This window comes from Phyllostomus hastatus, unplaced genomic scaffold, assembly GCF_019186645.2.
Source record: "Phyllostomus hastatus isolate PE091 unplaced genomic scaffold, TTU_PhHast_1.1 phas_contig_80, whole genome shotgun sequence".
In the NCBI taxonomy this organism is placed as follows: domain Eukaryota; kingdom Metazoa; phylum Chordata; class Mammalia; order Chiroptera; family Phyllostomidae; genus Phyllostomus; species Phyllostomus hastatus.
In genome coordinates this window covers 10,548,336-10,563,065 of record NW_025333960.1, presented here as the reverse complement: position 1 = coordinate 10,563,065, position 14,730 = coordinate 10,548,336, and the positions used below count along the sequence as shown (strand labels likewise).

At 35.7% G+C, this 14,730-nt stretch overlaps 1 protein-coding gene across 3 annotated transcripts in view; it reads left to right on the top strand.

The window, feature by feature from the left end:
- PTPRM (protein tyrosine phosphatase receptor type M) overlaps positions 1–14,730 on the top strand; it is an 811,120-nt gene that overhangs the window by 322,696 nt on the left and 473,694 nt on the right. For all 3 annotated transcript variants that reach the window (XM_045849822.1, XM_045849820.1, XM_045849821.1), the window contains exon 4: positions 2,415–2,493. In XM_045849822.1, the coding sequence (XP_045705778.1) occupies positions 2,415–2,493 (79 nt within the window). The remainder of the gene's footprint in view (positions 1–2,414; positions 2,494–14,730) is intronic.

The window sequence follows — 14,730 nt, the reverse complement described above, 5'->3', positions numbered from 1 at the left end:
CTCTTTGTTCTTGAAATAGTTAATTCCTGAAGGATTTTTGCATGCACTAATAAATAAAATAATGGCGTGATATCTGTTTGGTGTATATTACATATTATGTAAATAGTAACTTATAGTTACTTTTTAAATTGCAATTTTTATGGAGATAATCCTGGAGTCCGGTACACTGGTATCGATCCCTGTGTATACTTTTGCCCATTTCCCTCTAATGGTAACAATGTGCTAACTTAATGCATTCATTATCACAACCAGAAATGCTGACATTGTTGAAATCCACAGAACTTTTTCAAGTTTCTCCAGTTTTATCTGCATTTGTGCATGAGTACTTAGTTTTTGGTTTTGTGTGTGTATTTAGTTTTATACAGTTGTTTTTACTTCTTTATTGTGGTAAAATACACATAACATAAATATATTAATTATTTTTAAGTTGTATTAAATACATTCATACATAATATTGTGCAACTGCTGCCACCATCCATCTCCAAAACTCTTTTCATCTTATAAACTGAAACTGTAAAATGATAACATCCTAATCCCCCTTTCCCTTAGTTCCTGGCACCCACAATTCTATTTTTGTCCTTATGAATTTGACTACTCCGGATCCCTCATATAAATGGGATCGTGTAGTAATTGCCCTTTTGTGACTGGCTTATTTCACTTAGCATGATGTCCTCAAGATTCATTCATGTTGTAGCATGTGTTAGAATTTCCTTCTTTTTTAAGACTGAACAATATTCCATTTTTAATACACCATATTCTCCTTATTCATTCATCCTTTGATGGACACTTGGGTTGTTCCCATATTTTATCTGTTGTGAATCATGCTGCTATGAATTGTACAATCTTATTACTGAGTAGATGTGTAACCACCACCACAGTGAAGATCTTAATGGTTCCAACATCATGAAGATTGTCCATTTTGTTCTTTTGTAACCATACTCATCTCCCTCCTGTACTTTCTCCCTCCACCCTCACCTCTAACCATCACTAATCCATCCTTCCTTTCTAAAATGTTGATGTTGCATGATGTTACATAAATGGAATCATGTAGTATGTAATCTTTTGTGATTGGCTTTTTCACTCAGCATAATTCTCTGGAGATTCATTCAAGTTTTGGGGTATGTCAGTAGTTCCTTTCATTGTTGAGTAGTGTTCCATGCTATGGATGTGCCACAGACTGTTTAATCATTTGCCATTTGGGTGACATCTGGGCTGTTTCCAGTTTAGGACTGCTTTGAATAAAACTTCTGTAAACATCTGTGTGCAGGTTTTATATGAATGAAAATTTCATTTCTCCAGGAGTGCAATTGCTGTGTCATATTTTAAGATTTACCACCTTCATATTGCATAGGCCATGGTCTTCCCAGTGATATGGTTTCCTTCTGTGCGTGTATGGGGGTTAAAATAATGTCATATGGGCTTCTTTTTATTAATAGGCTGACAATGGACACCTTTAGACAGTCATGTTGAGAAAATTGCCAAGCTTCTTACTTTTTTCTCCTTTCTCCTCAATTTCTCTGAAGATGCTCCACTGTCTCAAAAATGCCATTCATTCTAAGATCCCCAGACATAGTTGCCCCTCTTCTCTTGTCCAACTTTTCCCACAATCAAGCAGTTGCTACAGCCCACCTGATTTCACCACTGCAGAGATTTTTATATCATTCTCCTCTGCCATCTGAACTTCAGTCAGCATAGCCTTTTCTCTGTATTATTAATAACAATGTCTTTTTGGAATCATCCCTGTGAGTAAAGCCTCTGTAGCCTGGTCAGAGCATACCTTCATAGCTGTAGGTCCACATTCTCCTCTTCAGAGCCATGGTCATATTCACCTTGGAGTTCTGCATGTACCCTGGAAGGAGCCTTACTCTCTTCACACTGTACAGTCATCCACCTTCAGCTCAAATGCTACCTCCTCATGAGAGGTCCTGTTGGTGTATGTTCTTACAGTATCCTGTACTTTTCTTCCATTGCACTTATGGTAGTTTTTAAATTTTACTTGTTTAAAACCTAAGGTCCTACATGGATCAGTCTGGTCATAGAGTCCACTCAAAGGAGTCGGCCAGAAAGTATGTTATCTGAAAGCCTCCAATAATGACTTTAAGCCTATGTCTGCCAATGATCAGCTCTAAACCATGCTATCCCTTCCTTACTGGGTGGGTTCTTGAGGTGGGGTACTATCTGACCCACCCATTCACATTCACCTCCCTGAAAACTGGGTGTGGATCTTATTTGTCTTGGTAATCTTAGAACCTAGAGCATTGTCCAGAAGATATTAGGTGTTGCCTTAATGTTTGTTGGAAACATGAATGAATGAATGAATGAATGAGTGAGTGAAACTACCTACCTCTCTTTTGGAGACATTTGGTAAAAGTCTGACAAAGTGAATAATGTAAATTTTTTTCTTAATTTTCCAGGTGATTTTTGAAGTAATAACTTCTGGACATCAAGGCTACCTTGCTATTGATGAAGTGAAGGTATTAGGACATCCATGTAGTAAGTTGTCTTAACTTTTAAACATTTGGGTACATTGTTGGGGGAATACTTACATTATAGACTAAGCGAAGGCACAGAAACCTGGGGAGCAATAGTCCTGCTGAGAGAGTTCCCTGACAAGTCTCTGGGTGTTGCTTTGCCAGCCCAGAAGCCCAAAAACGTGTATTCTATGTGCAGTGTCATTAAATATAACTCAGTGTTTTTAAAATGAAAATCAGGAATGCAGACTACTAGAATACTTTGATATGTTAAAACATCCTTGTGAAGACTTTTGGATTTCCCTTTTGAATAGTAGCACAATTTGGGCACTGAGAATCTGTGCATTTTTGTCCTAATTCTACTGTGATTCTGGCATAGTTCCAAACAATATAGCCCAAACAATCCTGGAATCTGGTGAATGTAAGAAATCGACCTAAACCACCTGGGGACCCCAGCAATGAATGGCCTGTTCATCTTTTATGAGTTAGTTCTTTAAAAAAAAAGTCCAATGAGTGATAACACACACTATTGTTTTTACCACCCCATACGAATGAGCAACTATTAGTAGTTTGTTATATTTGCACCTGAACTCTGTCCTTAAATCAATAAAATACTGCAGATTGCCAGTCCCATTTCTCCCTCACGTCCCCAGGGGCCACTACAGTGGTGAGCTTGCTGCTGCCCCTCTCTGTCTGGAAGGTTTCTAGACCACAAGCAGCAGAAACAGGTAGCTGATTTTAGCAGAAAAGCTTTGCATTGACAGGGAATTGGATGGCAAAAATAACACTGGGAACATTGGTGATCTATGATCAGATAATGGGCAGGAACTGGAAGGAGGCTCTGCAGGTACAACTGTGGTGACTGATATGCCAGATAGCCACCCATGAGGACAGGGGTGCTTCAGTGTGCTCCTCTGGCCCCCTGACCTTTGGAGAATGTCCCTTTCCACCTGCCTGAACATTTATCACTGTCTCTGTGCCTTTGCGCCCTCAGTCTTTGGCACAAAACCCTGAGTAGGATTATCAGGGCAGACACGCTAAATCACGTGCTCATTCTCCTGCTAGCCAAATGGTGATCTAGAAAAAGAAACTATAGCTTTTACAGTTTCTATCATGTGAGCCATGCCTCAAATTTACCAAGAAATATACAGGTGGGAATTTCCCAGTCCCAGAATAGAGGTTTGAGAGCTGAGCAACCAGCAAAGTTGCATGTGTGCATGTGTGTGTGTGCATGTATGAGCACTGCGTCTCTCTCATAATCACTACATATTCATAAAAAGAAAGAAAGTACTGTTTACCTTTTGTAAATTCCAATGAATGGTATCCAACTATACAAATTACTCTGTATTCTTTTCCCCCATTTGGCATTACATATTTTAGGTTAATCTATAATATTCTATCATATGAATATACTACATTTTGTTTTTTTATTCTTCTATAAGCATTTATTTCCCCCCAGTTTTTCTCCATGACAAACACTGCTGCAGTGAACATCTGTGTGCGCATCTCTGGGTGCTGTGTGTGAGAGCAGGGTATGTTCTTAGAAGCAGAATTGCTGGGGTGTAGGGTAGAAACAGTTTTGGTTTTACTAGATGCTGCAAAATTGCTAAGAAAAGTGTCTGAGCCAGTTATAGTCTCGCCAGCAATGAATGGAAGCTTTATTTTCCCAATATCCTTGCCCAAAATTCGTGCTGTCAGACTTTAAATCTTTGACCAGCCGAGAGATGGAAGCTTACTTTATTTTTAGGGTTCCTGGCATTAAAGAGAAACTGGCTAGTTCATACATCCCTGGAACTCTGATGATGGTCCAACTCAAATTCACAAAAGAAAAATTATATCTAAATGGTGTTAGAAATACAAACACTGCTTTTATTGCATGGATTGACTAGATCATGAGATCATTCCTTGTACTAGTTTCTGAGGAGCCCTGTGTGATTGTCATCTAGTGTGGCTATCATGATAGTCATCTGATTCCATCCACAGGGGTTTTGCCCTCTCTGAGACCTTTACCTGGTTACAACACTGAAGTTCAAGCACAGAAACCATCTTGTTTGTTGCTACGGCAGACATTACTTTTGTAGCACATCACATTTGCGTTTTCTTGTGTCACCAAGACCAGTGAGTTCAAGAAGAATTTCTGCCTCCCTGCCTTTTAAAAACAATTAGAAAAATAAACAATTCTGTACCAAATTAAAACACCAGGGCAAATTTAGTTGCTCATAATTACTTTAGTTGATGGTCAAATCCTTGGAGTAATAGCCTTGGGCTTAGAGAACACACATGGGGTGTTCTAATGTACAAAAACATTGCCTCTGACTCACTTCTTAACAGGTAGTAAAAATCCGAGACAGTAATACTGAATGCCTACTATGTGCTGAGTGCTCCCTGTTTCTCAGAGCAAATCTAGCCACAAGGTAGATGTTATTACTGCCCAGGGTACAGTTGCAGTAGCCAAGGTCAAGTTTTACACAGGTCTTTTTGATAATGTATCCTGAGTTCCTTCTACATCTGGCCACTGGCCAACAAAATAACTCCTAAGTGTAGCCTCTCCAATTCCGTAGGGTTTTGAGTCTCTCCCTTCAGTCATATGAAGAGATTTAATCCCTGCCCTTCTGTCAGAGCCTTCCTGAAATGCGTCCCCTGCAGTTTTGTTCATTCCTTCCAAACCCTGCTGCTTATGGTCATATAAAGGTGTTTATGCTCTCTCTTTTGGAGGATACTGGTGCTAATACCTAACTGGCTTTGCACACTGCAGTTAGGAGACAGAATTGCAAAGCAGGCTCTGTACCAAGGTGAAGTATGATACAATAGCATTTTGAACTATAAGCTTTAAATGGCTTTCATGATAGCTCTTCTGTAGTTATTTTTTTTACAATCCTTAAGTTTATGGGAAAAACGTGCAAATAAAGATTTTAAAGAAGGCAATACTTCGGTCATTAAATGGAATACTTTACAGGAATATTTTAAGGGATTTCCTATCAAGGTTTATAAATAATAATCCTTATTTGATATCTAAAACTTTCCTTTTCAGAAGATACAAACTGCTGAACTTTATTTCACTCTAAGGACTCCTGTTTGAATTCATATAGGTTTATGAGTAAACATTATAGCATTTTTAAAAAAATAGCTGTTCTGTTATGAATATATTGCTCATTAAATTGATTTTAGTCTAGTGACAGATGCAGGATCAGCTTGGAAATGTAGAAATGGCTGTGCAGACAGTAGCTTTCTGGCTTTAGACCACTTCTAATGAACATAGATAATTTTTGTGTTTGGTATGCACACTAAAAATATATTTTGAATTTGGTTCAACAATCCTAGTAGGAGAAACTGAAGAAGCATTTTATCAGCTTCATAATGCTGTTTCCTATTTTTAAGTAGGTTATAAACTATAAATATATGGGTATTTCTATTGTTACTTTGTGGTGCTGATATATATTTTTTATGTCTTACAAGCCATTCAGCATTTTAATAGGTTTATTGAGGTATAATTCATATATCATATAATTTACCAATTTAAAGTAATCTATTTAATGGTTTTTAGTATATTTGCAGAATTGTGTAACCAATCCCATGATCAATTTTTGAACATTCTCATCACCCAGAAAGAACCCCTATACCCATTAACAGTCATTTTCCCTTTCCCCTGGCCCCACCCCCAGCCCGAGCCAACCACCAATCTACTTCTGTCTGTCTTCATATTTCATGTAAGTTCAGTCAGACAATATGCGGCCCCTTTGTCTGTCTTCTTTCATTTATATAACATTCATGTTTCATCCATGTGATGGAGTGTGTCAGTACATCATTCTTTCTCAAAGCCGGGCAATATTCTGTTGTATGATATACCAGCTTTTATTTATTCATTTATGAATTGATCGTCATTCCAGTTGTTCCCAGCTTTTTGCTATTATAAATAATGCTGCTACAAACATTTATGTGCTGGCTTTTGCGTGACATTTGTTTTTAGTTCTCTTTTGTATACTTAGGAGTAGAATTACTGGGTTACCTGGTAACTTTAAAAATACTTTCAAGTCCCTTTTTTTTACTGTAGACACTATTACAGATATCTCCTATTTCCTCCCACTTTGCCCCCACCCCACCTTGGCTTTTAGCACATTGTTGTCTGTGTCCATGGGCTATGCATATATGCATACTTGGAGATTATTATACTAAGCCAAAAAAGCCAGGCAAAAAAAGACAAATACCATATGATCTCACTCATATATGGAATCTAATTAACAAAATAAACTCATGAGCAAAGTAAAACCAGAGACATGAATATATGGAACAGACTGACAGGTCTTAGAGGGGAAGGGTTGGGGGTGACAAAGAGATCACCTGGTAACTTTTACATTTAGCGTTTTAAGGAAATGCATATTGCTTTTCAAATATTGCTGTACCCTTTTACATTCTGAAGAGCAGAGTATGAGGATTCCAGTTTCTTCATAGTCTTGCCAACATTTGTTATTATCTGCCAAGTTTATCATAGCCATCCTAGTGGATTTGAAGTGGTAGTTTTGTAGTTTTGACTCCCTAATTGCTAACGATGTTCAGTATCTTTTTATATGTGCTTTTTGGCCACCTGTATACCTTTTATGACTATTCATATCTTTTTCTATTTTTAATTGAGTTATTTATCTTTTTATTATTGAGGAGGTTTAAAGAGATTTTATTTATTTATTTTTAGAGAGAGGGGAAAGGAGGGAGACAGAGAGGGAGAGAAACATCAGTGTGAGAGAGAAACGTCTATCAGTTGCCTTCCCCATACCCCCAGCTGGGGACCTGATCCAAAACTCAGGCGTGTGTCCTGACTGGGAACTGAACCAGTGATCTTTTGGTTCATAAGCCAGTGCTCAATCCACTGAGCCACACCTGCCAGGGCATTGTTATTGAGCTTTAAGAGTTTTTATAATATATCTGGTTATAAGTTCCTTATCAGATATATATGATTTGAAGATATTTTCTCCAATCTGTGGCTTATTTTCTTTACTTTTTCTTTATGACAGCCTTTGCAGCACAGAGTTTTTAAGTTTGATAAAGTCCAATTTTCTATTTTTTTCTTTTATCACTTGGGCCACTTCTGTCATTTCTCATTATAAATAAGAATGTTTTGCCTAATTAAAGATTATGAAGATTCACTACTACAATTTATGCTAAGAGTTTTATAGTTTCAACTCTTACATATAAGTCTCTAGTCTATTTTGGGTTAATGTTTATATGTAATATTAAGATATGGTGTAACTTTATTCTTTTTGCATGTAGATATCCAATTATTCGAGAACCATTTGTAAAAAGACTCTTCTTTCCTCATTGAATTGGTATGGCATCTTTGTTGAAAATCACCTTAATGAAATTATAAAGGTTTATTTCTAGACACCCATTTTATTCCATTGATCTATTTGTCCTGCTAGCATTACTCTGTCTTAATTATTTTAGCTTTATTGTAAATTTGATATTGGGATCTGTGAATCCTCCTACTTGGTTCATTTTTATTCAATATTGTTTTGTCTCTTCTAGATCTTTTGCTTTTTTTTACATATCTTAGTATTAACTTGTCAATTTCAGCCAAAAAATCTAGGTAATATACTGACAGTGATTGCCTTGAATCTCTAGTTCACTTTGAGTCAGAGCCTACATCATCTTTATTTATTGATTTTTTTCAGAAAGAGATAGATAGACATCAATTTGTTGTTCCACTTATTTATGCATTTATTGGTTGTTTCTTTATGTGCACTGACCTGGGACAGAACTTGCAACCTGAGTGTGCCAGGACAATGCTCTATCCACCTGAGCTACCTAGCCAGGGCTAGGAGTTATGTCATCTTAAAAATAGTAACTGTTTTTTTTATATTATTTTTTTTTATTGTTCAAATACAGTTGTCTCCATTTTCCCACCACTACTTTCCCCTGCCCCACCCACCCCCACCTTCCACCCTCAGTCCTACCCTCCTTTGGCTTTGTCCATGGGTCCTTTATACATGTTCTTTGATGACTCTTTCTCTTCTTTCCCCTGTTATTTCTCTCCCACTCCCCTCTGGTTACTGTCAGTTTGTTCTTAATTTCATTGTCTCTGCTTTGTCTCTATTTTGTTTGCTTGTTTGTTTTGTTGATTAAGTTCAACCTATAGGTGAGATCATATGGTATTTGTCTTTCACCGCCTGGCTTACTTCACTTTGCATAATGCTCTCCAGTTCCATCCATGCTGTCATGAAGGGCAGGAGCTCCTTCTTCCTTTCTGCTGCGTAGTACTCCATTGTGTTAACGTACCACAGTTTTTTACACTTGGTCTTAGCCAAAAGACTGAGAAGTGATGTACCACAGTTTTTTGAGCCACTCATTTACTGATAGGCACCTAGGCTGCTTCCAGCACTTGGCTATTATAAATTGTGCTGCTATGAACATTAGGGTGCATATGTTCTTCTGAATTAGTGTTTCAGGATTCTCAGGGCATAGTCCTAGTAGAGGAATTGCTGGGTCAAAAGGCAGTTCTATTTTTATTTTTTTGAGGAAATTCCATACTATTTTCCATAGTGGCTGTACCAGCCTGCATTCCTGACAACATTGTACTATCCCTATTAAAATACCAGTGACATATTTCACAGATATAGAACAAACATTTCAAAAATTTATATGGAGCTATAAATTACCCCAAATAGCTGCAGCAATTTTGAGAAAGAAGAACAAAGTAGGAGGCATCACAGTGCGTGCCATCAAACTATATTATAAGTTCACAGTAATCAAAACAGTCTGGTCCTGGCATAATTAAAGACACATAGATCAATGGAGGCAGAATAGAGTCCAGAATTAAAAACAGTAGCTGTTCTTATCCTTGAACATGGACTGTCTTTACTTTTATTGTGGTCTTCTAAAGATATCTAGTTTTCAGGGTACAAGTTGTGTACTTTTTTCTTAAATTTGTTCCTAAGTAGTTTACTTTGACACTATTATAAATGGAACTGTTTTCTTAATTTCATTTTTGGATTGTTTATTCCAAATGTATAGAAATACAATTTATTTTTTATATTAATTGTATATCCTGAGATGTTGTTGAACTTATTTATTACATAATCTAATTGTTTTTTGTGGATCCTTAGGAATTTCTATATATAAGACTTTCTCATCTTCAAGTAGAGATAGTTTTACATTCTATTTTTTAATCCAAATGTTTTTTATTCTTTTTCTTGCCTAATTACTATGGCTAGAATCTCTAAGTAGAAGTGGAAAGAATAAATATCCTTGTCTTGTTCTTGATCTTAGGAAGAAATCTTCCGGTCTTTTACTGTTAAGTGTGTTGTTAGCTGTGGGTTTGGATTGTTTGTAGATGCTCATTATCAGGAAGGACATTCTCTTTTTTTTCTTCCATTGTTGAGTGTTTTTGTTGTTGTTATTTTGTTTTGTTTATCATGAGAAAGTGTTGGATTTTAGAAAACTTCTTTTCTTTAGCAAAAAAGCACACAGCTTGTGCCCTCAAAACTGCATATGTAGGAGAGGAAAAACTTTTCCTCAACCCTCTTAGGGTCCCTGGCTAGGTATGAAAATTAAATTGACAAAGATTAACAGAAGAAGAAACATGCAATTTTATTTAATATACCATTTTCATGATTCTGGAGCTTTACTATGGAATGAAGACCTGAAGAGACAATTACACCGGAGTATTTTTATTCTACATTTGATGAAAAGTGGAGAGTCGAGGAGAAATGTGATAGGTTAAAAAATATAAGGTAAGTGTAGTAAACTGAAGGAAACTTGGCAAGGCATGCTTATTTAGGTTCTTTTTCTAGTCCTTTTGTCTTTGGAGATAAGGGAGAACACTTTTCCCACTGAGAGTTTTATGTCTTGTTTCAAGAGAGAAGGGTAGGGGAAGGTCAGAGTGACCCTCTTGCTTCTACTGTTTTACTCAAACACCTTCAGCTTAAAATATTCAGCATACCAAGGTGCCATATTTTGGGGTAGTGTGTCCTGAATACCATCATCTATTGGATTATCATGTGGTTTTGTCTTTTATTCTATTGGTGAGATGTATTATATTGATTGACTTTTGGATGTTTGATCAACCCAGTATTCCTTGGATGAATCCCACTTAGTTATGGTGTATAATTTTTCTATATGCTATAATATAACACACTAAATAAAAATTATTTGCATATATGATGGCTTGAATTCTAAAATCTAAAGATTATGCAGAATCAAACTTTACTATTTTTCTGCCAATTTAAAAACATAATAATATAAAATGGTGGTGAAAGAAGACTTGACTTGAGGTAGTGAACACACAAAATGATATACAGATGATGTATTATAGAATGTACACCTGAAACCTATATAATTTTATTAACCAATGTTACCACAATAAATTTAATAAAAATTTAAAAACATAATATAATAAAAAGGATTGGAAAAAACCTTTGTGCCATATTGTATAAAGTGAGTACAAAATGCAAAACTATTCTGTATTGCTAGTTTGCAATATGAAATGTCAGCAGTTTCTTTAAAATTTAAGAAATGCTGAGTTAAAATGTAGTTCAAAATAATTTTTATTTTATAAAACAAAATTAATTTTTTATTCATTGATTTGTTTGCATGCCCAAATGTTGCTTGCCTATTCCCAAATTTAGATTGTGTTACAGGCATTAAGCAGTGTGACTAAAATAAGAAAAACAGTGACAAATCAAAAATTAGAAATGTTTTATGAATTATGTTCTGTTGAATAAATATAAATCCATGTGCTTTGGTTGAGAGATGCATAGGACTCAGAACTGACAATTCATTTAAAAATATAGAAACCTGAATTTTTCTCCAAAGAAATATCATTCTTCTTTAATATACAGGTGACTTATAAAACTTGTTCATATATAGCGACTAACTCATTTTTCTATGATAAGAATGTTTAATCTATTTTTCCTCTTGAGGAATTACTCTATTAAGATCCATTTTAAATTCGAAGGAAAAAATAATATTTTTTGTCCTGAAACATGTTAAGAGCAAAACTTAAATCTGTATTACTTTGGCTTCCTAACCTTATTCACATAATGAAATAATAATAATAATAATACTTTCCTCACATGGTAAATGTAGGGATTAAATGAATTAATGCATAATAAAGAATTTAGAGCACTGCTTAATACATTCTATGAAATTATTATTATTATTATTATTATTATTATTATTATTATCTGGACAGGCCCACTAGAATGAGTCACCTGTAGATTGTAACCCTAAGTAGCTACTTATAATCAATTTAGCTAAATTGATTGATTTATTAAATGGAGTAGCTTATAAGTGTCCATTTTAAAATTTTTTTTAAAAAGATTTTTGGCAGCCATTGTTTTCCTTGTTTGTGATGATATGCTACACAAATAGAAACATTGGCTGTTTATTCTGGCATTTGGGCATATCTCCAGTTCATTTCAACCAATGCCATCACATCAAAATGTAAATAAAAATAAAAAGGCATTAGCACACAGTCCTCTTTTGTTTCACATCAGTTTGCACTTTGATTTCACAAATTACTGTTCTCTGATTTTTGTAATTGATTTTAAAGAGAGAGAGGAAGTGGGGGGTGTGGAGAGTGATCGAGAGAGATTTGTTGTTCTACTTATTTATGCATTCATTGGTTGTTTCTTGTATGTGCCCTGACTGGGGATTGGAACCACAATGTTGGCATATCCGGACAACTCTAACCAGCTGGGCAGCTGGGCCAGGGCTCAGATTTTTGTTGTTGTTATTTTGATGCAGGCTTTGAAGAATCAATAATATGAAACATTTAGCAAAAGATTTGCATTTTGTTCAATGAAAATTCCCGACTTTGGGATCAAAGACTGATTTGAGATCACTTAATACCTCAAAATATCTATTGTTTGAAAAACTGTTTTCTTAGGGACAAGCAACAAAATACGTCAGAAAAGAGAAAGTAGAAGAGGTATACTAAAAAAACTATTTGAAATTCATGGAAGATAGTTTTTAGAACTCCTGCAGATTTTAGGAGAAAGCTGTCATAGCATTTTGAAAGGGTATCCAGGAGACAAATGGGGCTATAAATTTGGAAAGAGCATTTTTTCTTTTTGAATATGGGATAGATGGAAATTTTCTACTCTTAACAGTGCTCTACCTGGTGTTACAATTAAGGTAGATGGGCAAGGTTCAGAGCATACAGCTCAGCCTGGCATTGAAACTTTTCTGGCTGTAGAGCTCATTTTCTTGGGATCTTTTCCAGTTTCCAGTGATAAATCAATTCTTTTAAATAGTAATGAATATCTTTTAGGGTAAGTACCAGGCATAGCATATGCCTTCCCCACGTCATCTTATGTAATCTTTATCCCAACTCTTTGAATAGGTACTTTTTGAATTGCTATTTTACAAATTTTATAAACTCACTAATGTGTGGGTTTAGGCACTTTTGCTTTTATTCAGAGGTAGTATTGAATCTTGAACACACATGTGTTAAAATCCAGATTTAAAGTATTGTCAGTCTTAATCTGCTTCCCAACTGAAAACAATTGCAGGATTTATTGCACTAGACCATTAGGATCCAGGCATTCTAAAACTGGGAAGATTATATAGGCCTTTAATATCTATTTTTAAAAAACTTAAAATTCCATTAGTAGAAATTCTGACTTTCATATTGTTGAAGGAAATTGAGCTGGAAAATAGAATCCTACAGCTCCTTTGTCTTATTCATCCTGGTAGATAAGTTACCAGCTTCCATTCAGGTCAAATAATACACTTTCATTTGAAAAGGATAATCTGATTATATAAGTGTTTATGCTTAATATGTTTGTATGCCTTCATCTGGTTTCCATTTGAGGTGGAGCTTTTTTATCTTAGCCAGATAATTTTTTTCCGGCAGTTTTTTTGCAACCAAGCAACACTATTTCCCAAAGCAAAACAGTTGGTCATTTGCACAAAAGGGCCCTCCCCAAAACACAATTTGGACATAGATGAAAGTTCCTCAGGCTGTGACCCTCACCATACAAGGAATCTGCATTTGCATTTTTTGAGAACGCCATATTGAAGATCTAAAGGAAAAGTGATAACTTTCATTCTGTGCAGTGTCTTTATTAAGAATGGGATGAATACAGAAAGATGATAACACAATCACATTTTTGTACTCCAAATTAAAAATGCTAGTTACATCCTAACACAACCCCCTGAAGATAGTAAGTGTTAGGAGACTACATTGATAAATGAGTTCTGCTGCATCTTTCTCTTGTGGTCCAGGTAGCCATTGTTAGAAATAGGACCTTTGGGGAGCAGTCTCTCCAGGGCAGGCTTTCAGCCTGTGAACAGACTGGCAGCAGAACCAGCGACAATCCTGAAATTCAGATTATCTTCTATTATTAGCTTAGCTGATAGAGTGTATATATATCATAAGTTTATCAAAAAAGGTTTCAGTCTCTTGGCCAAACTCAGGAAAAAGAGAACTAGTTCTGGGGGATCAATAAAGTTTGTCCTCCTGTCACAAAAATAAAAATAAAAATAAAACAGTTACAAAAATTAATTCATAACATTATTGAGTGGGTGGTGAGAAGAGCCTCTTATATACCCTACTGGTAAAAATGCAAATCGTTAAATGCTTTAAGGAAAGCAGTTTGGCAATTTGTGTCAAAAGTCTTTTAAAAATACATATTTTTGTCTTAATAATTTGTTTTCTAAATTTTGTCCAAAGGAAAAAACAAAGTGTACACAACAATTTAATTATGAAAACTTTTATCTTGTCATTATGTGTAAGAAACTCAGTGTTCAATAGTGGAGGAATGTTTTAGTAAACTTCTCAATGTCCATATAATGTAGACCAGGATTTCTCAGCATTGACACTGTTGACATTTGGAGCCTGGTAATTCCTTTTCCTGGGTGCTTCCATGTGCTTTGCAGGATGTTTAACACCATCCCTAGCCTCTGGGCATTAGGTACCAGTGGAGCCTGTACGTTCCCCACCCTTGTGACAACCAAAAATGCCTCCAGACATGGCCAAATGTTCCCTGGGGGGCAACATTGCCTCTGAGGACCATTGATGTACATCAGGCAGATTTTTAAATGAATATTTAGCAAGGGAAAATACTGAATATCTTGTTAAATCTTTTAAAAAGGTGTGTAGTTGCCACAAAAATGTAAAAAAGATATCAATAGACCAATTTAGAGGATGTAAAGTTTTTTTAATGGCAAAGGATTGCTCTGATGGTTCTCTGCAAAGCCAGATACTCCCATCAGATCTCTCAAAATAGTTGTGAATAACACAGCCACCCGTAAGTCCACATGAGAG